This window comes from Equus quagga, chromosome 7 (genome assembly GCF_021613505.1).
Source record: "Equus quagga isolate Etosha38 chromosome 7, UCLA_HA_Equagga_1.0, whole genome shotgun sequence".
In the NCBI taxonomy this organism is placed as follows: domain Eukaryota; kingdom Metazoa; phylum Chordata; class Mammalia; order Perissodactyla; family Equidae; genus Equus; species Equus quagga.
This window is the reverse complement of record NC_060273.1, coordinates 135,125,205-135,148,963: the sequence shown is the minus strand read 5'-3', so window position 1 is coordinate 135,148,963 and position 23,759 is coordinate 135,125,205. Positions and strand designations below refer to the sequence as shown.

At 54.9% G+C, this 23,759-nt stretch overlaps 2 protein-coding genes across 5 annotated transcripts in view; one reads left to right on the top strand and one right to left on the bottom strand.

Annotated features, from left to right (window-relative positions):
- Positions 1–17,654, top strand: part of ARF1 (ADP ribosylation factor 1) — a 22,852-nt gene extending 5,198 nt beyond the window's left edge. Inside the window, exons 1-5 of one of the 3 annotated variants that reach the window (XM_046666868.1) lie at positions 1,642–1,671; positions 15,627–15,810; positions 15,885–15,995; positions 16,072–16,196; positions 16,369–17,654. In XM_046666868.1, coding sequence (XP_046522824.1) covers positions 1,657–1,671; positions 15,627–15,810; positions 15,885–15,995; positions 16,072–16,196; positions 16,369–16,530 — 597 coding nt within the window. In that variant the 5' untranslated portion in view covers positions 1,642–1,656 and the 3' untranslated portion in view covers positions 16,531–17,654. Of the gene's footprint in view, positions 1–1,641; positions 1,672–13,095; positions 13,120–15,626; positions 15,811–15,884; positions 15,996–16,071; positions 16,197–16,368 lie in introns of those variants that run through there. The other 2 variants (XM_046666870.1, XM_046666869.1) reach the window with 2 other exon arrangements.
- An 834-nt stretch (positions 17,655–18,488) lies between these two features.
- On the bottom strand, positions 18,489–22,391 carry C7H1orf35 (chromosome 7 C1orf35 homolog). 2 transcript variants are annotated; one of them, XR_006889463.1, is made up of 9 exons: positions 22,231–22,391; positions 21,892–22,042; positions 21,716–21,761; positions 21,535–21,617; positions 21,348–21,420; positions 21,076–21,167; positions 20,308–20,445; positions 19,274–20,228; positions 18,489–18,843 (listed from the first exon to the last, which is right to left on the bottom strand). XR_006889463.1 is itself a non-coding variant. In XM_046667602.1 (8 exons), the coding sequence occupies exons 1-8, from the start codon at positions 22,322–22,324 to the stop codon at positions 20,153–20,155; spliced, it is 753 nt and encodes a 250-aa protein (XP_046523558.1). In that variant the 5' UTR covers positions 22,325–22,391; the 3' UTR covers positions 18,489–20,152. The 2 variants fall into 2 exon arrangements, 1 of the variants encoding a protein (XP_046523558.1); XM_046667602.1 differs by having other exon boundaries at positions 18,489–20,228.
- Between the last annotated feature and the right edge of the window lie 1,368 nt (positions 22,392–23,759).

The following is a 23,759-nucleotide window of genomic DNA, read 5'->3' as shown; positions in this document are numbered from 1 at the left end:
GAGGGAGGCCGGGCCGGGGTCGGCGCGCCGCCGGCCCCTAGAGCTCCCGCCGCGGCCCGCGCCCAGAGCGGCCAGGGCTGCGCCGGAAGTCCGACCGGGCCGCGGGCTGCCCCGGAAGCCCCGCTTCCCGCTCCCCCTCGGGCCTCCCGCCTCGGGGGCTCGGGGACCAGGAAACTGAGGCTGCGACCGGGACGCGGCCAAGGTCACGCGAGGGCCGGGGTTTGAGGCCGGTTCCTGTTTGCTCTGCGGACGGGGCCGCGCGGGCGGGGCGGGGCCCGGGGTCCGAGCGGGGCGCCGGTGGCGTGCTGGCCCGCGGTCCCTGCGGCCTGGACGGGAGCGCTCCCCGAGCGGCGAGCCTAAGCTGCTGGGGCCCGGGCTCCGGGGTCGAGCCGCCTCCCCACCGGGCGCCTCGCGCTCGTTTGTCGCACGGTCCGGTGGTCCGGCGGATGAGGTCGCAGCTGTTGTGGAGCGCGGACGCCGGTGGGCAGCTCGGACGGCGCCTCAGAGCTGGGCCCCGTGCGTCGGCACGAGGAGTCGTGGCGGAGGCTGCGCTTCGGCTTCGGGCGGCCCGGGAAGCCGCGGTCTAGAGCTGGCGTCGGAGCGGCCGGCTCTAGCTCTTGCCTCAGCACCGGGGGCCAGCGTTTCGTTGTGCCGGCGGTTGGCCGACGGGTCCTGCGTCCCGGCGGGGGCTGTGCCTCGGATGGAGCGTGAGTCGCGGCGCGCGGTGCCCTCTGCCTGGCTGTTCCCAGCGCCTGGGGCAGGGACTCGCTCAGTCTCCAGCGGCCGCCGGAGCAGCCAAGACTGAGACCTCGCAATGCGCAGCTTCTCTGCCGGGGCCAAAATTCAGCGTGTGCTTGTCGACCGACCGCGGGTTTGTTGGGCGTGCGGCCTCCGCTGGAGGTCTCGCTCTCAGCGGGCGGAGCCGGGGCGCCTCCTCACCGGGTCACTGTCTTCAGGATCGTCCTGCGGGAAGTAAGTCCCTGTCCCCTTGGCGTTAGAAACGTGCGGTTTCCCGTGAGGGCTGTCTTCAGAGAAGGATATTTAGAATTGCACCCCAAGAAGGTTTAAGATAGTTGATCTGGATAGGAGCTGGCTCGCGTGCTGTGTGCTCGTCGTTGAGAAAGTTGGTAGAAAGCAAAGCTGGTCTGTAAACCCTGCGGTCTAGCTGTTTGCTCTGCGTCTTGCACAATGTGAAGCGGACGCGCAGACCTGCGAAGCCGCCTCTGCCGAGGCCAGACCGGTCGGGCTGGAAACTGCAGGAAGGTAGACTTTGACTTTGCTGTTTGCTTGAGTGGAGTTCGCGTGCCCCGTCAGCCGCTGTGGGGATCTTCAGTCAATCGATCATACAAAGAAACCTGATGGGAAGAAATCCTTCTGCAAGTTACCTTGGTTTGAGAGGGTTGAATTAATTTTTTTCCCATTCTCACACCGAATGTCGTCTTGACATGTGACTTTAAATCTGCTCTTGATCACAGGTCAGGCTCAGCAGGTGTTTCTGCAGCCTTCTTGAGGGCTGTGTCCTTTACTGAGCAGGTGGCTGTTCAGACCTCGGCTAGCCTGGGCTGCCCATACCGTTTGTGACCATCCTGTGCACCTTGTCCTGTCGATAGTCTCCTCGTTGCCCTTCCAGCCTCCGTGGAACTGGGAGAATGGAGAATGAAAGGAAACAAGGCACGCCTGTCAGAGGTGGTTGGGAGGGAAGCTAGAAAAAGTTCCCTCGGTTGGGATCTTAAAATCAGATACGAGCTGATCTGTTGTGCTGTGTGTGCAGCTCACTGGCGTGGATGGTGCTGCGGACGTGTTCTCAGCACCGTGTGAAGTGGTCTTCTGGATACTATTTTGACATAGTAGTGAGTTGGGTATAAGCCTTCCTCCTGGCCAGTAAAGGACAGCTTGGGAGTGTGTGAGTGTGAGAGTGTGGCGGTTGATTCCAGGTGGCATGCAACGTCTCAGTTCATTTTCTTCATCTTGGGTTCTCATTCTCCTGTGATGTTATAAACTCTTTAAAATGTAGTTGCACCACCCCTGTTACAGCTATACAGCTCTATCACTGTTCTGGAAGGCATTATCAGATCACAGGGCCTGATTAGCTGAAAAAAAAGTGGCAGAACTTAACACAGAAACATCGAAACTCCTTATTCCTAGGAGAGTCTCTAAGGCCCTCACCCAGAGTCCTGTCACCCTCGCTTCCCTACGTGACTTGGAAAGGATGGGAGGCTGTCTTTTTCAGGGACCTAACGTCCATATCCCTGACCGACGCTTCTTTCCTGGTTTTGCACACAGTGGCAGCAGGAGCAGGGCAGCCTGTCTTGGCAAATAGAAGGGGCAGAGGTGGGGCTCCTCGCTGGTCCTGACTAAAGGGAAGAGACGGAGAAAAGTGTGAAAGGCAGGCAGATTTTCATGCAGCACCTGGGAGTGGTTCCATCTGGGAGGCAGACGTTTCTGCACACCTCCGAGGTCCTGGGGGGGCTGAGTATACGGCATGGGCATGGTTATGACCAGGCACTTTTTCAGAAGTTAGAGCACATGGCATATTTTGGAAGCATTGAGTAGTGTTTAATCAGAACTGAATAAGTTTTGCTCCTCGGGGATCCTAACAGGCTAGAAGGATTCGTTCTCAAAGGGCTAGTCATACATAAAGGAGCTAATGTCTTTCAGTTTGTGTTATACATCGAATTATTTTTGCAGTGCTGTAATATGGAAGTTAAACAGGAAACTTAGTGGTTCTAGTTCTCTAAGGTCTTGAAAATGTTTAATGTGAAGTTTTTTGAGTATCCTATCAGTTTGACTTAGGTACAAATGGCCAAGAAAATTGTTTCAAAGGTCTGTCTAGACTCATTCACAAAGAGTAGGACTGAAGGCAAAGTTAGATGTGCCAGCATTTTGATCGCAAGATTCAGAACAAAGGATGTCTTTTAAAATTGCTGTTAATTATGTTTTCCTGTGACCTTTCCTGTCGTTTGTAGATGAGTGTGCAGTTCCTGATTAACACATCAAATCCATTAATTTTTGTTTAAAATACATCTTTTGTTGATTTTGGTGGTCAAATTTTGCTTAAATTCATTACAGCTTTTAGCCTCTTGCTTCTGTCAAAGTGATACAAGGTCTTGCCAGTTCCTGGACAGATGGATGAAAATGTGTCCTTAGTCACCAGTGCAGGTACCTGAGGGCAGGTGTAGGAAGCATGTGCACACACCCCATGGTGTTGGACGTGGCTGAGATGCACACGTCTGCCCCAAGTGGCTAACAGGATCTCTACAGAATGTCAGGAGTGTCCAAACTGCACCACACTCATAGATAATTTCAAACCAGCATGAAATTCATTGTTGACTTGATAGGTTTCTCTGGGTATACTGATTTTTAGGAAAAGTGTATTTGTAGACGTGTGTGATTAACCTTTTTACTTTTTAACCCCGACGGGCCCTGATGAGTGTTCTTTTCCTGTCCTTCCTTGGGTGCAGCAGAGGAAGATGGGTGGCGGTGGGGAGGAAGGCAATTTCCAGGCAGAGGAGGCCACTCTGGCGGAGTATGAGGCCAGGTGGAAATGCAGGGCCAGGGCAGTAAACAGGAAGGGAAGGCAGGCCCAGAGGACACAGGAAAAGGGGTGGGCGCTGAGTGCCGCGAGGAGACCTGTCAGGAGGGCGCAGCGGGACTGGCTGGTTGAGCAGATGTCGGGGTGCTGGGGGAGGTCCTGTGGATCTGTGGGAGAAACAGGAAGCGGCTCCCAGGCAGGGGAGCAGGAGGTGTGGCGGCCCAAGGTGGGAGTGTGCTTGGTGGTTCTGGAGACCTGCCAGGTGCAGGGTGGGTGAGCGGGGGAGGGAAGCCTGCTGGCTGTGCCAGTGGTCCTTGGACAGGCGAGCCCCCAGAAGGGGTATTCCGGAATTTGTGGGAGCATTTTTGGCTCTGTCAAAGGTGGGAGGCAGTACGGGCATTCAGTGGCAGTGCAAGAATGCATTCTGTATGACTTTGACATAGGTAGGTAAAAATCTGTTTATATCTTAAACCTGCTTCCGTTTTTTGTATAAGAAACAGCATTTTTTTTTTGCTTGGTTTTAATAGATGTTTTGAATTTTCCAGGAATGCAGGTACCTTATAAATCAAGGGTGATTGTATTTTGTTATCTGCAGAACCTTACCAAGCGTTGTGTTTTGTTTCGAGGAATGAAAAGAATGGCTTCATGGACACAGTGGGTCCTGAGTGTCTGAGCTGCTGTGTGCGCAGGCAGTGGTGTCCGTTAGCTGGTTCTCTGACCAGGCAGGGCTTGTGGTGTGGTCGTGCCCTGTACCAAGCATGTGTTTTATTGTAAGTCAGTGCCTTTGTTTCCCTCTTACGTCACAGTTGGGGCAACATCATGGCCTGGTGTATGCACCAGTCTTGCAGTCCAGTGTGTGTGTTGGTTGTGTTTTCTGCCAGCTTCCCTTCAGGATAGCAGAGGTGGCACTGTGAAAGGCCATGGGGTGACGGCTCTCACCTTTGTAAGGACCCTGACTTGGCACACGGTGATCCTTCTGTTGTCCTACTTCTGGCTTTTCCTGACAGGCTCCTCTCCTGGCCTTGAGAACACCTTGTAGGGTGGAAGCTACAGGCTTTTGGGACACCAGAGGGGAGATAAGGGGGCCAGGGCCAGGGCAAAGGTGGGTCGTGGTGGGGATGCACCTTTGAAAGGGAGAGATGGTGGGATTTGCTGGTAAAGCAGACAAGTTTGGGGATGAGAGGGACAGAGAGAGGAATTGTGGGTGTCTCTAGGGTTAGGGGGTAAGGAACGGGAAGGAAGTTGCCAGCATTGAAGTGGGGAAGTGCGGGCCCTTTATATTTGAGGGTTAGTGTGGTTTGGACCTCTGGTCACCTGAGGGGCATGATAGGGACTGCTGGGAGCTCTTAAGCATGAGCAGGTGTGTGAACGAGATCTCCATACACCAAGGCTGCCTGGGGTCTGAAGTGTGACCAGAGGTAGGAAGAGGCTGGTTGAGAGGTTGCTGTGGCTGGCCGTCTAGGCTGGACGTGAGAAGATCCCAAGAGGATGGTGGCCCCAGGGCAAGACCAGTTTCTTGGAGGGTGAGGCAGAGGCTGTCCCAAGTCCCCTGCTGAGTGCTGCAAGCTGGCACTGGCTGCTACCCGCCACCCTGACAAGGGGGGTCACAGAGGAAGGGCAGGTCTGCTGGGGGGTAGGGGAGTGCCCCAAAGTGGGGGGATCTAACAGCAGAGAGTCTCATCCCCCACTGCACTTACTTCCCTTTTCTGTGTCCACTGGAAGCCAGTCTCTCAGAAAAAGAGATGGGCTTAATTCTTTCTGTTTTGTTTTCAACATGAAAGTTCACCAAAGGCAAAAATCAAGTTCTGGAGACCGGCTTCCTCACTCTCCAAGCCCCTGTGCTGAGAAAGCCTCAGGGGCCTACTGCCTCTGCACATTTGAGGAAGCAGCTCGAAGTTGCATTTCCCTTTTCCTCGAGGGTGTGGAGAGGGATCTCAGTGACCCTGGCTCCCCCAGAGCCCCACCCTTGTGCTGGGAGATGGCCCTGCATCTGCACGGTGGCTGCGGGTGGCCTCTTTGAGAACGCGTCAGAACAGAAACTGCAGAGGATTTAGCACATCATTTGTGGTGACCGCATGATTAAAGACGAGGAGTGACAAAAACGAATGAGATTTACTTCACAGCAGAAATCAAAATCCTGAGTCCCTTCACTGTGTTCTTACTGTGGGAACTGAAACACGTGACCTTGTGTCCGTCCTCTGTCAGGATCCTGGGGATGGAGGCTTAAGCAGCTGTGGGTGTGTGGATGTGCTTGTGTCTGTGTGCTGAAGCGTCTAGCTGCATTGAGAGGGCTGCAGCGTAACTGGATCGGCCTCGATGCTGCCTGACCCAGAGGCCTCTAAGAACCAGGTGACCTTTAGGGGACATGAAGTGCGCGCAGTGTCCTCCTGCACTCCCCTTTGGTCATCCATCCCTTGGAGTCACTGAGTGTTGCTGGGCCTCTGTTCTCATTGCACAGCTACTCCTTAGATGAGTGTGGTGACTTAGCCCCACAGTGTGCTGAGGATGTGCCAAGAAGAAAGAGGAAAAAGGGCCAGTTCTTGTGGAAGGGGCATGTGCACCTGGCTTCACACTTGAGTGAAGGGCTCGGTGGGCATAGCTTGGAGAGTTGGGTGTGGAGAAGGGACTCAGAGCCTGGCCCCAGCGACTTGCTGAGGAGCTCCAAAGCGATCCTAAACTGCAGGTCCTCTGGTTCCTGCAGGGTTGGATTGAAATACATTTCTAATCAACTTCCCAAGGACCGCTAACTGACCTACCTGCAAAATTGGTAAGGGGTGGGTGGTAGGTAGCTCACTTTTCAGGTGTCTGGTGGTTTAAAGTTGCCTGGGGTTTCTCAAATCCTGCTTTGCATTTTAGTCATAAATTACTTTAGTTTTCCCATTTTCAGTTTAATTTCTTGTGCATTTTAATGTTTTGGATTGATGCAAATTTGTGTTTTTGGTGTTTGATTTTTTTCCAGGACCAAGTCCTTCAGACTTAATTGCATTTGGGGTCAGATACAGGATAACTGTGCCCTTACTGCCAGGATGCCCATTAGGGTTCAGGGTGCTGGCTGTTCCATGGTTGGGGACCCAGGCACCCCCACCAGGCCCGCAAGACCTGGAAGCCTTTCTGTCACTGTCGCCCAATCCCACAGGCTAGAATACTCAAATGGGCTTGCATGGCTACAGGGGAGCCCAGAATGTAGGTTTATTCTGGAAGGCCTCATGCTCAGGGACAAATCAGGGAGAAGATAATATGGAGGCGCAGCCATTGTCTGCCACAAGGACAGCTGTGCAGAGCTGTGAGAGATGCTCCTGGCACAGCATCCGAGTGAGACCTCACCTTGTGTGTCTGCTCCATCCTTGTTTCACTCCAGCTGAAGGCCATGTGATATTTCTGTTCAGTGGTCCCACATGAACTGTTTTCATTTGGGCTAGCCTGTCTAGTCATTTGCTCCCCCCTCTGTAGATTTTAGAACGATGTGTGTTTTGTGAAGTGCTTACAGACAGTTATGTTAAAAAACAATAAGACTTTAAGACTGTGAATAAGGGGGAACTATAAAACATAAATATGTTCACTGATTAAATGCTTTGGTTTTTGTGTGTGTGAGGAGTACTGGCTCTGAGCTAACAGCTGTTGCCAGTCTTCCTCTTTTTGCTTGAGGAAGATTGTCCCTGAGCTAACACCTCTGCCCCTCTTCCTCTATTTGGTATATGGGACCCTGCCACAGCATGGCTTAATGAGCAGTGTGTAGGTCTATGCCTGGGATCCAAACCCATGAACCCTGGGCTGCCGAAGCAGGGCGTGGGAACCCAACCACCACGCCATCAGGGTGGCCCCTTCAATGCTTTGATTTTTGTAGTGAGTGGTGAGGAGGATTAATTGCAGTTGCGCTCTTCCACGCATGCCCTGTGGTTGGTGTGCTTGCTCCATTAGACAACGGACAGTAGCTCTTGGGCGTTCGTGTTACTATAGACAAGAGCTGTATTTGTAAATGAAGCTCATTTCTAGCTGTTGGTTTAAGGATTTCATCCTGAATCTTAAGCTGGCAAAGAGTGATCTAAATTGAATTTCACTGGTTGCCCCTCCTAAGAATCAGACCTGACAGGTATCGCCTTCCTCCTTTGCTGTAGGAGGCAAGGTGCAAAGAGATGATGTGGTTGAGGACCGGCCCTTCCATGTTTAGGGTGCCGGCCTCCGGGTTTCTGGGATTCACCCTCCTTCCTTGCAGGGATGAGAGCTCTGCATAGAGGCCAGCCCTAGAGCTAGTTGATTCCTGCAGAGTGTCCTGAAAGTTTTGTTGTGAAAAGCAAGCAGCCTCTCACTGGCACTCACCTTTAGATGCAGACCAGAATGAAGCAGTTGTGGAACGTGTCTGCATGTTTTTTCCTTCATTCTTTTCCTTCCTCTTGCAGGTTCAGGGTGGGGGTGGGGGAAGGTGGTCAAACGATGCAAACTTCAGTCATAAGATAAATCAGTCATGGGATGTGATGCACAGCATGGCAACTGTAGTTCACAGTATGGTTTTGTGTCTTTGAAAGTTGGTAAGAGAGTAGATCTTAAGTGTTCTCATCACAAGAAGAAAATTGAAACTGAGGGGATGGATGTTAACTAGACTTTTTGTTGTGATCATTTCACAGTATATACACATATCAAGTCTTTATCTTGTACACCTGGGACTAATATGATGTATATGTAATTATATTTGAGTAAAATTGAGGGGAGAAAAGAAAGTCAACTTCATGAGACCCGCTGCGTGTCTCAGGCTGAATACTCTCCCTTTTGAGCATGTTGTTGATTCATCTTTGCCACAGTTGTGTCAGGCCTGTGAGGTGTATCTGCTTATCACTAGCGTTGGCATGTTCAGTTTTCCTTTTACATGAATTTTCATAAAATAGTGACAAGATGTGATGTTCTACTCAATTGCAGAATGACGTCAGGTATAGAGATGGAATGTGGGGCTAACAGGCAGGGTAATGGTTTGAGATTCAACATACTGATGAGCTGGAGTGCTGAGTTGATGCGCAAAGAGCATTTTGCAGCAGCTTATCATGCGCTCATATCACCCAAGAGAGGAGAGGACCACCCCACCCCCGTAAAATTACATCCTCCATGCTCTCAGGGATTGATGAAAACACGTGTGACGGCCAGAAGGCAGCGGCTCCCTAGTGAAGTGCTCAAGGAGGATGTTTTGTAATGTGTGTCATTGCCTCCAGGAAATCTTCGCTTTGTTAATTCTTCTCAAATTGGGTATTAATACTGAGATTCTAAGGGGCCGGGCCCATGGCCGAATGGTTGAAGTTCGTATCCTCTGCTGTGGCGGCCCAGGGTTTTGCTGGTTCAGATCCTGGACGCAGACATGGCACCATTCATCAGGCCATGCTGAGGTGGCATCCCACATAGCACAACCAGAGGCACTCACAGCTAGAATGTACAACTATGTACTGGGGGCTTTGGGGAGAAGAAAGGGGGGAAAAAAGAAGATGATTGGCACCAGTTGTTAGCTCAGGTGCCAATATTTAAAAAAAAAACAGATTATGAGCTATTGAGCTGTACATTTTTACCATGTGTAACTTATACCTCAATAAACTTGACTTTAAAAAAGGCAAGAAGAAAAAAAGCTCTGTCACCCAGCTTTTCATTCGAGTAGGGGATTCATCTGTCTGAACCTCCATTTACAGAGGAGACCAGAGCGCCCATTGCGTCTGCAGCCCAGGGTGGAACCCAAACCTGCATTTTTTGGCTCCGTGGGTCACATTTTCGTTTCCCAAGCTGTGCTCCAGGTGATGGTTTCTTCTTCCTGGTGATTCCCAACAGGTTGGGTCATCTTGAGATATGTTGTTACAGAGATTCTGTTAAACGCACCAGCTCTGATGGTTTCAGAAAATGTGACAAACCTTCTTTCTGCAGAGGCAAGCCACACAACTCTGAATGTAGACGAGGGCTGTCCCTTGCTTGTCCTGAAACCTGTGGGACTCGTTCGGAGACGCAGAGGGCACAGTGGAGGTCATGAGTACATTTCCTTTTCTTCCGCTAGTCCAGTCACATTGGACTCATTTATGGGAGTCGGACGGTGTGAACTCACGGGACGGGCTGGCTTCCACAGGGAGGCCCGTTCTTGGCCTTGGCCTATAGCTGGGTGGATCCTTGCATGCGGGAATGTGGCCCACCAAGGTGTGTCTTGATCTTAGCTTTAGTGCAGAAGCCACCTGTTGTTTCTGGTCCTACCAGAGAGTGGGAGAAATTGTTCCTCATGGGCCGTGTCTGGTTAGAGCTTTCTGTCTCTGTAAAGAGGCACCCTTCTTGCTCTGTCTGCATCTTCTGGACTGGTCAGGAGCCAGTGCAGACCTAAGGGGGCGGTATTCTGAGAAAGTCAGTGTCTTCACTGCTCCCTAACACGCAGGATCATTGCAGGATCATTACGATGAACCTGAAAAACTGGTTTTGACTTGAGTACAAGAGATTCTGATGGAGGAAAGGGTGGAATAGGGCCTGGGCTGGGCGTCCTGCAGGTTAGAACCCGTGCCTGGAGGCCATGGCATGACTCCAGTGGTCTCTGTGGAGCATTTTTGGTGTGACAGCTGTTGTGTTGAGTCTGGACCTCTGACAGCAGTGGACGCTGAGGGGACGGGCCAGAGCCGCCAGGGTCCCTGGTCCAGGTGCAGGGCCAGTGCTTGTAGCGGGGAGAGACCAAGTGCTGTGTGTGGCTGTGTCATAAACCCAGGACTTCATGCTTATCTCAGTCCTGGTTCTGCCACGAGCATGTGGCCCCTTCCCCCTTGGGGCTCCAGGACGTAGATCGCTCTTTTCTTTTTTAAAGATTGGCACCTGAGCTAACATCTGTTGCCAGTCTTTTCTTCTTCTTCTTCTCCCCAAAGCCCCCCAGTACATAGTTGTATATTCTCGTTGTGAGTGCCTCTGGTTGTGGTATGTGGGATGCTGCCTCAGCATGGCCTGACGAGTGGTGCCATGTCCATGCCAGGATCCTAACCAGCGAAACCCTGGGCCACTGAAGTGGAGCACACAGACTTAGCCACAGGGCTGGCCCAGATCTCTTGAAAAAGCGCGTGGTGAGGACTGGACCACATTGGTAATCAGGGCTTGGCAGCCTGCAGAGGTGGGCCAGGGACATCACAGGTGAACAAGCTGGGCTTTGGGGACTGACAAGGGTGGGTCTCAAGGAGGAGACTCATGGGTTGCTCAGTGCCGTGGCCCACTGCTTGCTGAGGCCGACACCCAGGGCCTGGCCTGCCACAGGGCCCAGTTTACCTGTGTCTGTCTGCCCCGTAGGGTTGGGGAGGGTACACATGTTTTCACCTGTTAGTGCCCAGGTTTCTGTGTCGATTTGTATGACAAGATGCTTTAACACTAAAAAGAGTATAAATAGCAGCCCTCCATCTTGCCTACCATGGACAGTCCTGTCACCACCTCACTGTTAGCTCTGGGTTTCTAAATGGGTTTGTTGGCTTTGGACCGTGAGTGTTGGCCCTGGACACCACCAGTTCTGGGCTCAGCTCCCCGATACCCAGCGATAACCATAACAGTATCGGGACTGAGTAAAATATTGTTTGCTGCTGAGCCAAGTAGTGACTGGCGTATGTTTTCCCACAGGAAATCTTACAATGACATTTTTGGGTTTGTTTTCCTCCTTGGATTTTTCTATGTACTTGCCATTTTTTCTCCCAATTACCCTAGAACTGTCAGACCCCAAGTTTTAAACCCTGTAGGTAATGTGTCCCCTTTTCCTGGAGCTCCAGCCTGGGCTGGCTGCTGTGCAGGTCTGCCTGTGTCCCCCATGCCCTTGGGGGCTCCCCTCCCCTGTGGCAGCCTTGCGAGGAAGGCATGCATGAGGTGTTGCGTTTGTACCCTCACTTTGTCCGTACTTGGGCTGGCGTAGGACTACAGGTGGAAGCCCTGCCTGCACCTCATCTTGGGCCCCTTGGGAGTGTTTTGACCCCGTGTTCTCCAAGTGGGTCTCTTTCACTCGTTGTGTTTGTACTCAGGCTTCTTCAGTCTGGAGATTTCCCTTCTCCCATTCTGGAACATTTAAGAATTTCTTCCCCATAATTTTCTGTGTTTTTTGTTTTTGGAGCTTCTATTAGTCACATGTTGATTTTTTTAAAAGAACTTTTGTCTTTTTTTTTTTTAATTAAAGATTTTAGTTTTTTCCTTTTTCTCCCCAAAGCCCCCGGTACATAGTTGTATATTCTTCGTTGTGGGTCCTTCTAGTTGTGGCATGTGGGATGCCACCTCAGCGTGACTCAGTGAGCGGTGCCATGTCTGCGCCCAGGATTCGAACTGACGAAACACTGGGCCGACTGCAGCAGAGCACGCAAACTTAACCACTTGGCCACAGGGCCGGCCCCGAACTTTTGTCTTTTTTTTTTAAAAAAAAAAGACATTACTTTTTGGAGCAGTTTCAGGTGCACAGCATAATTGGGGGAAGGAGCAGAGATTTCTCACGTACACACAGCCGCCCCCTTTATCCACATCCCCACCAGAGAGGTACATTTGTTACAGTTGATGAACTGATATGGGCACGTCATTGTCCCAAGTCCATGGTGCACATCAGGGGTCACGCTGGGTGTGGTGCCTTCTGTGGGTTTGAACAAATGCACAGTGACCTGGATCCACCATCGCAGTATCAGACAGAGTGGTTTCACTGTCCGGAAAGTCCTCTGTGCTCCGCCATTCATCCCTCCCTCCCCCAGCCCGTGACATCACTGAAAGGGTCTTGCACGGTCTCCCTGGTTGCCGTTCCCAGAGCGCCACATGCTTGGAATCGTGCAGTGTGGAGCCATTGCAGACGGGCCTCTTTCATGGAGTCCTGTGCACTTCAGCTTCCTCCGTGTCTTTTCATGGGCTCACAGCTCATTTCTGTACAGCGCTGAAGAATCTTCCATTGTCGGGCTGCAGCACAGTTCACTCTCTTATCCATTCGCCCCCTGAAGGACCCCTTGGTGGCTTCCAAGTTTTGGCGGTTATGAATAAAGCTGCTGTAAACATCCATGTGCAGGTTTTTGTGTGGACGTAAGTTTTCAGCTCCTTTGGGTAAATGCTAAGGGGCATGCTTGCTGGAGTATATGGTAAGAATATGTTTAGTTTTGTAAAAACTGCCGACCCGTCTTCCAAAGTAGTTGCAGCATTTTGTGTTCCAGCAGCAGTGAAGGAGAGTTCCTGTTGCTCTGCGCCCTCACCAGCACTGGCTGGTGTTTTTGGTCATTCTGGTATGCGTGTGGTGGTAGCCTGTCGTTACATTTGCATTTCCCTGCTGACATGTGATGTGGAGCATCTTCTCATATGCTTATTTGCCATCTGTATTTTGTTTGGTGAGATGTCAAGGTGTTGGCTCATTTTTTAACTTTTAAATTTAGTTCAAACTTGTTGAGTTGTAAGTGGTCTTTGTATATTTTGGATAAAAGTCCTTTATCAGATGTGTGTCTTGCAAATATTTTTTCCCAGTCTGTGACTTGTCTTCTCATTCTCTTAACAATGTCTTTGCCAGAGTAGAAGTTGTTAATTTTAATCAAGTCCATCTTATCAATTCTTTCTTTCATAGATCTTGTCTTTGGTGTTGTATCTCAAAAGTTGCCCCTATACCCAAGGTAAGAAGTTGGATTTGGCTGTCAGGTCTGCCCTCTGTTTCCTGTGTGCTAATGCCCTGTTCTTGTTTTGTGGGTGCCAGATCTCCACCTTGTTGACGTGGGGGCTTTGTGTGGGTTGGGGGTTTTGTTTGTTTCTTATTGTTTGTTCCTTTTAAATAGTCTCTGTTTTGCTTCCTTCCAAATTCCTTGGGTTTTGGTCTCTCCCATCATGGGCTTCCTAAAGGGACAGGGGGCATAGCTGTTTGTGGGCCTCCAGATGTGAGAATCCGTAAGTCATTGGTTTGCAAGGTAGCATGCCTCCCTGTCGACGTCTCTGCATCCCTCTGTTTCCAGCACTGGGTGCTGGGAGCGGAGTCAGAGCCCCTGGTTCAAGTGCTCCAAGAAGGTCCCTTCCCTCTCCTGCAGGGCTGAGGACTGGCATGCTGTCAGACCCTGCCAATGCTGCATTAGCTTCTGGATTTGTCTCCCCCTTTTTTCTGTCCTTGGGGGTTAGGCATCACTTTTGTTTTTTTATTGGTAGTTATTTCAGGAGTGTACTGAGATAAATGTGAGTGTTCAGTCCATTCTGTGTTCCATAATTTTTCATCCTCTATATTTAGGAAAATAGGCTGTCTGCAGAAAAGGACACATTATAGTAAAGATCTTTTAAAGTTTTAACATTTAATTTTTTGGATAGGTAATATTGTTCAAAACCAGAAAGAATAAAAACATGCCAAAAGGACACTGAACCCAGCAGGAAGGGGCTCCACTGGGCACATGTGGGCCATTGGAGCATCTGATTTGCAGTGGGGTGGCTGGTTCTGACCCACTGAGTGAAAGAGGGATGCATGAGCTTGCGCCCATCCTTACGGTAGAATGCTGACCAACAGCTACAAAGAGTGACCTGTAGGAAATCAGCATTGGACAAGTCGCCATGGTGGTAATTCAGCCAGGAAGTGTCAGGATGAAGCTTGAGGGCAGAAGTTTGATGAGGAATGGGATGCACATGTAGTCACCCAGTGCTCATTGACGACTAGGGTGGAAAGTAACTTAACAGTGGAGACCTGGCAACTCCACCTGAGCCCCTCATCAGAGACAACGAGGTGGGGGTATGGGCGTGCCTGCGCTGGGCCCATATCGGCATCTTCCAGGGACTGGCCTCTGATCCCAGCAGTGACCGTCCAAAGTCCACAGACGAGAGGTCGCAGTTACTTCTGCAGGCAGGTGCGCAGGGCCAGGCTCCTTCCTGGCTTGGACAGTGGCTCCTGCCAGCACCCTCTCTGAGGGGCAGGTGCCCGCGCTCTCCTCCTACCTGCTTGGAGCACGTGCTCTGTGGCTCAGTTTTCTTCCAACACCCACACAGAGCTCTCTCTTTGAAGGCTGCCCACCCCTGGCTACTTGGCTTCACCTTAGGTGCTAAAAATCCAGATTCCTAACATCAGCATTTGAGAAAGTGACTGTTTTTCCCTAAGGCCTTGACTGGAAATAAAAGAGTTGAGGAGTGGAAGTGTTGGAGCTTGCAGGGGCCAGGCCTGGGCAGCTCCAGTGCCCTGGGGGCCATCTGGGAGAGGAGACCCCTCCACGAGCCCCACTCTCGCGGCCGTGTTCGCTTGTCCCTCCCTGCTGGTCTGGGGCCAGGCTCCGACCTTGGGTCCAGCCAGCTCAGTGGTGTCTGCGTTTCTGCTGAATGAGGGGAGCTTGGGGTGAGAGTGCAGCCTGGACCTGGTGTGTGTGTTCTCACGTAAGGCCGTGCGGGCCTGCCCCTCTCTGGGAGGGATGGCAGTGAGCACAGCTGGCAGGAAAGCACCCAGACAGGTTCTCCTGGGGCCATTGCTGTGGGCTCACTTGGGAGTTAATGCCTGGTGTGCTGCCTGCGAGCCTGGGTTCTCAGTCCCAGTCCTGCCTGCAGGGTAAGCGCTGAGCTCTCAGCATGTTAGTGAAGTCGGCCTGGGCCTGTGCTGGGCCGGGACGGGGGTCCCTAGCTCCCCATGCATTAGGCATCTTGAGTTTGGGCCGTGTTCCACTGGACTTGGGGGGCAGTTGGGAGACACAGTCAGTCCTTGGGGTGGTTGTTTCTGGCCCCTTGGAAAGCTCTTTGTTAGACTGTGGAGGATCTGGCATGTATCTGAAAGCCACAGCTGTCGTAGGGTAAACAGCCCTTCTTCCCGAGTGTCTCTCATTGTGCCCCACAGCGGAAACTTGAGTGGGACTTAGGGGCAGGTTGCATTGTGGCCTTGGGCAACACTTCCTGAGATGGCAGCAGCTGTCTCAAATTCCAGTCAGTCCTGTTCCTAAGATTCCCAGACTCTCCCTTCTAAGGGTTATGTGGGAGTTGAAGACGCTTTCTGTTGCCAGGAATTGGAATTTCGCCAGCTCCTGCCCTGTGAGCTTTCAGGAGGAGGTAGCAGGGTGTCTGTCCATCAGTCTGTCCGTGGGTGGGAGTACAAGGCTGGGTGGTTTCCGAGTTGCTCCTGTGGTGCTGGCTCTGGGGAGCACAGAAAGAGACCCCGGACTCCCTGTCTCTGCAGGTTTCTCTGGCCAGTGTTGCTCCCACCGTCTGCAGCATGGGGAATATCTTTGCGAACCTCTTCAAGGGCCTTTTTGGCAAGAAGGAAATGCGCATCCTCATGGTGGGCCTGGACGCTGCGGGGAAGACCACCATCCTGTATAAACTGAAGCTGGGTGAGATCGTGACCACCATCCCCACCATAGGTGAGAGGCTGGGCTGCTGGGGGCTGTTGGGCAGCTCCAGGGCAGGGGGGCTCACCTTGGCCATGCTCCTGCAGGCTTCAATGTGGAGACCGTGGAGTACAAGAACATCAGCTTCACTGTGTGGGACGTGGGCGGCCAGGACAAGATCCGGCCTCTGTGGCGCCACTACTTCCAGAACACACAAGGTGAGGGTGGGCCCGTGGCCTGTGGGAGAGGGCAGGGCTGTCCTCGGCGCCTGCACTAATGCCTGCTGCCCTGCAGGTCTCATCTTTGTGGTTGACAGCAATGACAGAGAACGTGTGAACGAGGCCCGCGAGGAGCTCATGAGGATGCTGGCGGAGGACGAGCTCAGGGACGCTGTCCTGCTCGTGTTCGCTAACAAGCAGGTATGCATGCATGCACACATGCGTGACCAAGTCACTCCATGTGCTGGTGGTGGGCGCACATTGGGCTGGTGACCAACCATAGGGGACTTGGGGGTCTGAGGGGTCACAGGTTGAATGAGGAGGAGTCCGCATGTCCCACTGACCCACAATTGCTGTGCACCCCTCCCACCAGGACCTCCCCAACGCCATGAATGCGGCCGAGATCACAGACAAGCTGGGCCTGCATTCTCTGCGCCACAGGAACTGGTACATTCAGGCCACCTGTGCCACCAGTGGGGACGGGCTGTATGAGGGACTGGACTGGCTGTCCAATCAGCTCCGGAACCAGAAGTGAGCCGCACTCCTCTCCCCCCCTCACTCCCTCCTTCTGCCCTCGCTTTACTCTCATGTGGCAACGTGCCCCTGTGGTGTGAGTGCCCGGAGCTGTCTCCACGGTCGGTCACAGTGTGCTTCACCATGCTGTAAATGTGCAGACGCAGCCTGCAGCCGGGTTATTTAATGTAAATAGTTCTTGTTTCCGACGAGGCAGTTTCTGGTACTCCTATGCAATATTACTCAGCTTTTTTTATTGTAAAAAGAGAATCAACCCACTGTTCAGTACTGAGAAGGGACTTTAGGCACAGGGGGCCTCCAGGAGTCGCTGTGTCAGACGAGCCCGACGCTCCTCCTCTGGGCTTTAGATCTGTGTTGAGATCCACTTTGGTGGTTGGTTTTTAACCCACACTCAGTGCATTTTTTAAAATAGTTACAAATACAAGGAGAACATGAGCACACAGAGGAGAGACGTGCCTGGTGGGGTTTCTGCAGTAACGGCCAGGTCCAGTCCACCCGTGGTCTGTCCCCCGAGAACGTGAGCCGGCAGAACCAGCCACGATGCACTCTGCATGTCACATAGGGCCCCTGCGACTCACTGTCTCGGGTCATCCCGCATCCCGTAGCGTTTGTGCTTGTGCTGACACGGCTGCCCAGGGGACGGATGGGCTGAGCACTGCGGCTGCTGCTCACCAACCCTTTGGAGGGACCCGGCCTTCCCTTGGGTCGGTGTGGGCGCTCTGGTGGTAACACTCTGGCCGGAGCAAGAGCCCTATGGTCCCCGTGTGTGCTCCAGGGCATCTGGGGTCTCACCAGCGGGAGCACGTGCAGGCCGGTCATCCTAGAGCCCCAGCCCCTCGGAGCCCCCGTCCACATGTGCTTTCACTCCCTCAGCCTGCAGGGGTCAGATTTGCCATCAAAACGACGACCTCTACTTTTTTCTTTTGTATTTTGATAAACACTGAAGAAGCTGGAGCTGTTAAACTTTATCTTGGGGAAACCTCAGAACTGGTTGATTTGGTGTCGTGGAACCTCTTACTGCTTTCAATACACGATTAGTAATCAACTGTTTTGTATACTTGTTTTCAGTTTTCATTTCGACAAGCACTGTAATTATAGCTATTAGAATAAAATCTCTTAACTATTTCACGGCGTGCCACTGACCTGCAGCCCGCCTCCTGTCACAGGGGTATGATTGGCGGGGGGGAGGTTGAAACAGGGTGGCCACCCGCTCATGACTTGGGGAGTGTAGCCAACCGCTGATGCGCCCCAGGGGGAACTCTCTCTGCCCATTCCCCCCAGGATCTGCCCCCCACCCCACCAAGTGAGGGAGGACCCTTCCTGTGCGCTCCCCCTCCCAGGCTCGCCTTGGCTGTGGACAGGTGTGTTCCAGAGCCCTTGTGGGGCCCTCCTTGTTGGTTTCCCCACTGGCAGTCCAGGCACTGGTCCTGGTCCGTCTTGCTGGTGCCACACTGAGGGACAGCAGGGTCATCACATGAGGTGTGCCTGAGAGGCCAGGCCCAGGGCTCGTGTGTTGAGGCCCCCCCGCCCTTCCTCACTATCCACACATCCACCACCCTCCCTCCATGGCACTTCCAGGCCAGCCACCTGTGCCCACGGAGGGGCAGGGCCCCCTGGCTGAGCTCCAAGTCACTGCCCTGGGAACCTTCACCACAGGGGTACCCTGTTCCCTGCTGGGTGCTTGGCACTGCCAAGGGTTCGAGGACTCAATTGCATGTGGGGGCTTCCCCACACAAACAAGCAGCTTTTGGACACCGACTCAGTTCTGACACTGCCTACCCTCTAGATAGATTCAGATCCAACAAGTACAGGGCTCAGGTTCACAAGACGACCCTCCAGTGCAGGGTGCCAGTGGCAAGGCCAGGTTGTCACCTGTGCTTCTGAGTGACTGCCTTTAAATCCGAGGTTCCCACAACCCCTCTTCGGATTTGATTAACTTGTTAGAGTGGTTCACAGAACTGAGAAGCACATTTACAGTTTATTAAAGGATATGATAAAGGATACAGATGAACCACCAGAGGGAAGAGATGCACAGGGCAGGTCTGGGAAAGGGTGCCGAGCTTCCACGCCCTCTCTGAGCACACTGTTCTGCCAACACCTCCACGTGTTCACTGACAAGAGGACCGATGAGCCATCTTTCGGGGTTTTCTGGAGGCTTTGTTAGAATCATAACTAAGTCATTGGCCTTTGGCAACCGATTGAACCTCAAGCCCCCAGAACTCGGGGTGGGACTGAAAGTTCCAATCCTTTGATCACATGGCTGGTTCTCCTGGCAACCAGCCCTGATCCTTGAGTGGGGTCCAAAAGTCACCTCCTTTAACAAAAACAAGAAATTCCAAGGGTTTGGGGAGCTGTGAGCCAGGAACTTGGGACAAAGACTGCACCTTTATGAGAAACGTCTCGGCCATCTGACCGAATACATCGTACTTGTTATAAATTGCAGGATCACAGCTCCCCTCTACCATGGGCCGCCTCCCACTCCTTGAGAGCCGTCCCTCTGACCAGGAGCCCTTCTCGGTGCCCCTGCTCCCACTCATGTGGCCATCACAGGCAGAGCCAAGGTCCAGGTCTCTCTTTCCCCTGGGAAGCAGCCCACCCTGTGCACATCCCCTGCCCTGGCCCAGGCCAACTGGCCTGAGGTAACTCGCTTCTGTTGACAGGTTGAAAACCAGTGCCAGGATACTAGACAGAAACGTCTTCATTTGCCACTTCTTTTAAAATCAGAACCAAAACAAGGAATATACTTAGGAAGGACGAATCCAGCCTCGGTTTTGTGTTTACTCCAAGTCAGCTGTAAGATTCAGTTTTCATTTCTTCTGTGGACAGGGCTGTGAAGGGCCACAGATGCCTCCCAGCAGAGGAGACAGGAGGCCAGGTGGAAGGGGCTGGCCCTGCAGCCTGGAAGCAGCCAGCAGACCAGACTGAGGAGGCAGATGGGGGAGGTGTGGGACAGTGGCCAAGAAGTCCCTTGGTGGCCTGGGGGGATGAGGGTGGCTCCAGGCACAAGTCCACCTGAGTCCCCACCATGACCTAAACACCCTGTCTGGCCATCCACCCTCTCCACGCTTACCCACCTCGGAGAGACCCACCTGCAGCTCAGCACGTTCTGGCCCCTCTGCCCACCCTGCTGGCCACACATGATGACCCAGGGCTCCTGGTAGACCTGAAGTCACTTTCAGGGCCAGGCCCACATGGGACTTCAGGATGCCAACCACCAGGACAACTCCCCCCTCCAACAGAACGTCAGATGGTCTCACTGGAACCCAAAGCAATCTCCCCATTTTCACCCTTCGCCTTCTACTGTGACAGGTAACAATGACCTTCCCTGAAATACAAGACATTTTCCCCTTAAAATAAGTTTATTTACATACAAAGAGTGAGTCAATGTGAAGAAAAACTTAAGTAGCCCTACTTAGCCACAGCTAAGCTGCTCAGGGGACCTGGGGTGGCTGAACCTCCCAGGCAGGCAGGGCCTCCCCGGGTGGGTCTGGGGCCAGCTCAGGGCTCAGCCACCTCTCCTCCTTCAGGGCCCCCATGTGCTGGCTGTCCAGCTCCCTGGGCCGGAGGCTTCGCTGAGGGTGGCCCCTCCAGGGCTGTGTGGTGGGGGTGGTCTGGGCAGGGCCTCAGTCACTGTCTTGCCGTCGCCGCCTCTTGCAGCAGGGCGAGGAGGAGTCCGAGTCGTGCCTGCGGTGTCCGGGCCTGGGGAGACCAGGGGATGCCGCCAGTGTGAGGGCTGCCTGCCCATCCTGCCCGCCCGCTGAGCCAGAGCTGTGCCTACCGGGCAGGAGTCGGGGGCTTCGAGGAGGCTGCCCCAGCCCTGTGCTGTTCTTTCTTCCTCTTCTCTTTCTTGTGTTTCTTCTTCTCCTTCTTTTTCTTTTTCTTCTTCTCTTTCCTCCTCTTCCTGTGGCTCTCGGGGCTGCAGGGGTATACAGTGCAAGGAGGAGCCGCTCCAGCTTTGGGACTCCCCGGGGGGCAGGGCCCATAGGTTATGTGCTGGTTTCCATGACAGCCCTTGACTACATGTAGCTGTCACTTTCACATCACCAAGCAAAGCTCCTCAGTACAACCTGAGCGAAGGGCTGCCGTGGTGGGCAGTGCAGATACAGGTGTCCCCATGGTGGCAGATTTCTGCCCCAGAAGCACCAACCCAATGGTCTCACGGCCCTTCCAGTCTTCCCTCCCACCCAGCTTGCCTGCACCCCCCCGTGACAGGCACTAAGCCTCCCCACACACACCACAGGCCACTCCTGGGGCCACTGGGACAATAGTAAAGGGTGGGGGCCCCCTGAGACCTGGCTCCAGTGACCCCTCTCTGGCGACCTCCACCAGGGTCCTCTGCCTTGCTGGCCCCTGACCCCTGCAGCTCTCACACAGTGGGGCCACCTACCCCTGCTATGCGCTGGGGAGCAGTCATGGAACCACTCCCGGCTCAAGACCCCGAGGGGCTCTCCAGAAGGAAAAGAGCCAGAGCTGGGAACCTCACTAACGCAAGGAACAGTAAAGTGCAGACAGAACCCCGGTTCTGTTCTCCTGGGAGGCCCCTTACCCCGGCTCTGGCTTCTCCTCCGATCGCTGCTTCTTCCTGGCAGAAGTGGAGGCCGGGGAGGCCCCTGGCCGACTGCTCTCGACACGGTGGTGCTGCCAAGGAAAGCCACTCTAGAGGCGTGCGGGGCACCGAGATGCCGACCACGGAGAACCAGCCCCGGTTTCCAGGGCCAGGAAACTGGGAGCCCCCGGAGAAGATGACCCGTCCCTACCCTCAACAAGAAGAGGCACCCAAATCCCCCCACAGGATCGCGGATGTTTGGGGGTGAATACCGTGAACACGGAGAGCCCCAGCTTAGCAGCCTCCTTGTCTTCTCGGGACAGCGCCACTCGGCCTGCAGAGCCACTAGAGGGACACGAATGAGACCCGCCCCACGGTGAGAATGCCAGCCCCCACGGTGAGGCCCCCCCAGGCTTCCGCTGCGCATCCTGGGTCCCCAGAGGACGCCCGGCCCCGCACCTGGAGCTCCCCAGGCCCAGGAGCCGGTCTACTCCCTTCTCCTCAGGGTCGCCTCCTTCTCTCTTACAGACCTCGACAAAGTCCTGCAGGGAGCGAGGGAGGGCGGCGGGCAGGGCTCACAGCAGCGCGGGGTCAGCCCCTACCCCCGCCCGCGCCCCCTCCCAGAGGACCCAGCCCTCACCTCCTTGCTCAGGCCCGTGGGCTGCTTCCTCACGTTCTTGTAGCCTCTGCGGGGGCCGCGCGCGAGCTTCAGGGGGCAGCGGGCCTCACCTCGGGCCCCCGCCCCGCCCCGCCCCGCCCCGCAAGCACCCTCCCCGCGCCCCCGCCCCGAGGTCCCTCTCACCCCCGCGCACTCACAGAGCCGCCATGAGCGCCTCCTGCTCCGCCTGCCTCACGGCCGCCAGCTCCTGCTCCCGGCTCAGTCCCGCGCCGTCAGCCCGGCCCTTGGCGTACCAGGTGAGGTCGCGGCCCTTCTGCCAGCGGCCCACTGGGGCCATCAGCGAGTTTCCTGCGGGACGGAGCGCCGAGGACTGGGCCCGCGCCCACGGCCCCGCGTGTCGCCCACCCCACGCGTCCCAGGCCCCACGCGTCCACGGACACCCGCACCCACCGCCCCCTGCGTCCCCGGCCCCCGCGTCCCCAGCCCTCCGCGCCCACGGCCCCCCCCCGCGTCCTCGGCCCCCGCGCCGCGCTCACCCAGGTAGTTCTCCCTTTGCTTGTCGGTCTTCACATCTTCCCAGCTGAACTGGTCCTGCCCGCCGCGCACACCGCCCCGGCTGGAACCGAACATGGTGCCCGGCCGCCCGCCGTCCCCAGGCCTCCCGCCCCCGGCCGGCGGCGCCCTCTCCGCTCCCGCGTCGCGCGCCGTGACGTCACGCCCGCGCCGGCCCCGCGCGCCTGCGCACCGCCCCTGCGTCCCGGAGGGCACGGAGGCTGCGGCTCAGCTCCTGCCCGCGAGGCGGCTGTCATGGACGGTCACGTGCGCGGTGACGCCGGGGGCCGGGCGGGCGCTGGGGAGCGCGGACGGCGGCCAGGGCTCAGCGCCGGGGACACGCCGGAGTCCCTGGTCCCCGGGCAGTGTGGAGAAGGGCGGTGTCGCCCGGGTTCCCGCTGCCGTCGTCGAGGGCGCGGCGCGTCCCGGCGATGACGGCCCGGAAAGCTCGGCGGGGCTGCGGCCCGCGGGCACCGGGCAGGCTCTCGGAGGTACCAGGACAGGGTGTCGCACAACTGCTGTAATCCCTACGCTACGTGCAGGCGCAACTCACAGCCTCGGCATTGCCCGGGGAGTGGGGAGGGAAATGAGAACAGACGGTCCACCCCTCTCCGACCCCCCTTCTCGGACTCCCCCTGCTGCCTTTTGCGTGCTTTGGGGCTCCCAGCCGTGTTTGTCGTGCCCTACCACTGAGCCCTCTGGGGGTGGAGGTAAGGCTTCCCCACGTGTGGCCCGGAGAGCACAGCCTCGCCTGGTGGGCGTCCAGACTGGGGACTCCAGACCTGCCCCTGCCCTTGCCCTGCATGGCACAGCAGGTCAAAAGCCACAGGCGTGCCTTCTGCGGGGCCGCAGCTCAGGAAGACTCACAACCGAGTCACTTCGCAGGGCAGAAGGAGCCTAGTGTTGGAAGGAGGGTGTGGGGCCCCAGGTGATGGCAGCTGGGTGGGTGAGCCAGGTCCTAGAGGCAGCGCTGTGATGTTTGACAAGGACTAGATACTGGATGAGGGGAATGAGCAAGGGACGGGGGAGGAGCAGGGTGCTATCAGTGGCTGGGATCTGGACACTGTGGGTCCTCAGCCTAGGCAACATTTGAAGTCCCCAAGGCAGGTTAAGTGACCAGGGTCAAGGGCAGACCTAGGAGGCCATCAGGAGTCAGGGGCTCGGGGCAGCATCAGGAGGTCCCCACGGACTAGAGGGAGCTGGCACAGACAGGATTCTGTTTGACTGCTCTGCTCAGGCTCCCCGAGCCCTCCAACCAGGCCTTGGCCTGTGTCTGTCTCTACATCACCTGGTTCTGGCAGGAACCCGGCTGTCAGTTCACCCAGAACCCCCACCCTCAGTATCTCATCGGGCGCCTCATCTCCCTTGGACAGATGATCACCAGCCTTTCAGCAACAGTTGCATTAGGTGGCTTTAGCTACAACTACTCTTCCATCCAAATGAGCCCTCTTAGTGCCTATCACCAAGCCCACCCCAGCTCTGGGCTACAAAGCCCCACTGTCCATGCGGCACT

Coding starts and splice junctions, on each gene's coding strand:
- C7H1orf35 (XM_046667602.1), bottom strand. CDS start 22,324: ATGTTCGGTTCCAGCCGGGGCGGTGTGCGCGGCGGGCAGGACCAGTTC. Junction 21,762..21,891: donor GAGGCGCTCATGGCGGCTCT/GTGAGTGCGCGG, acceptor CGGCCCCCGCAG/AGGCTACAAGAACGTGAGGA. Junction 21,168..21,347: donor TGGGGCTCTCCGTGTTCACG/GTATTCACCCCC, acceptor TTTCCTTGGCAG/CACCACCGTGTCGAGAGCAG.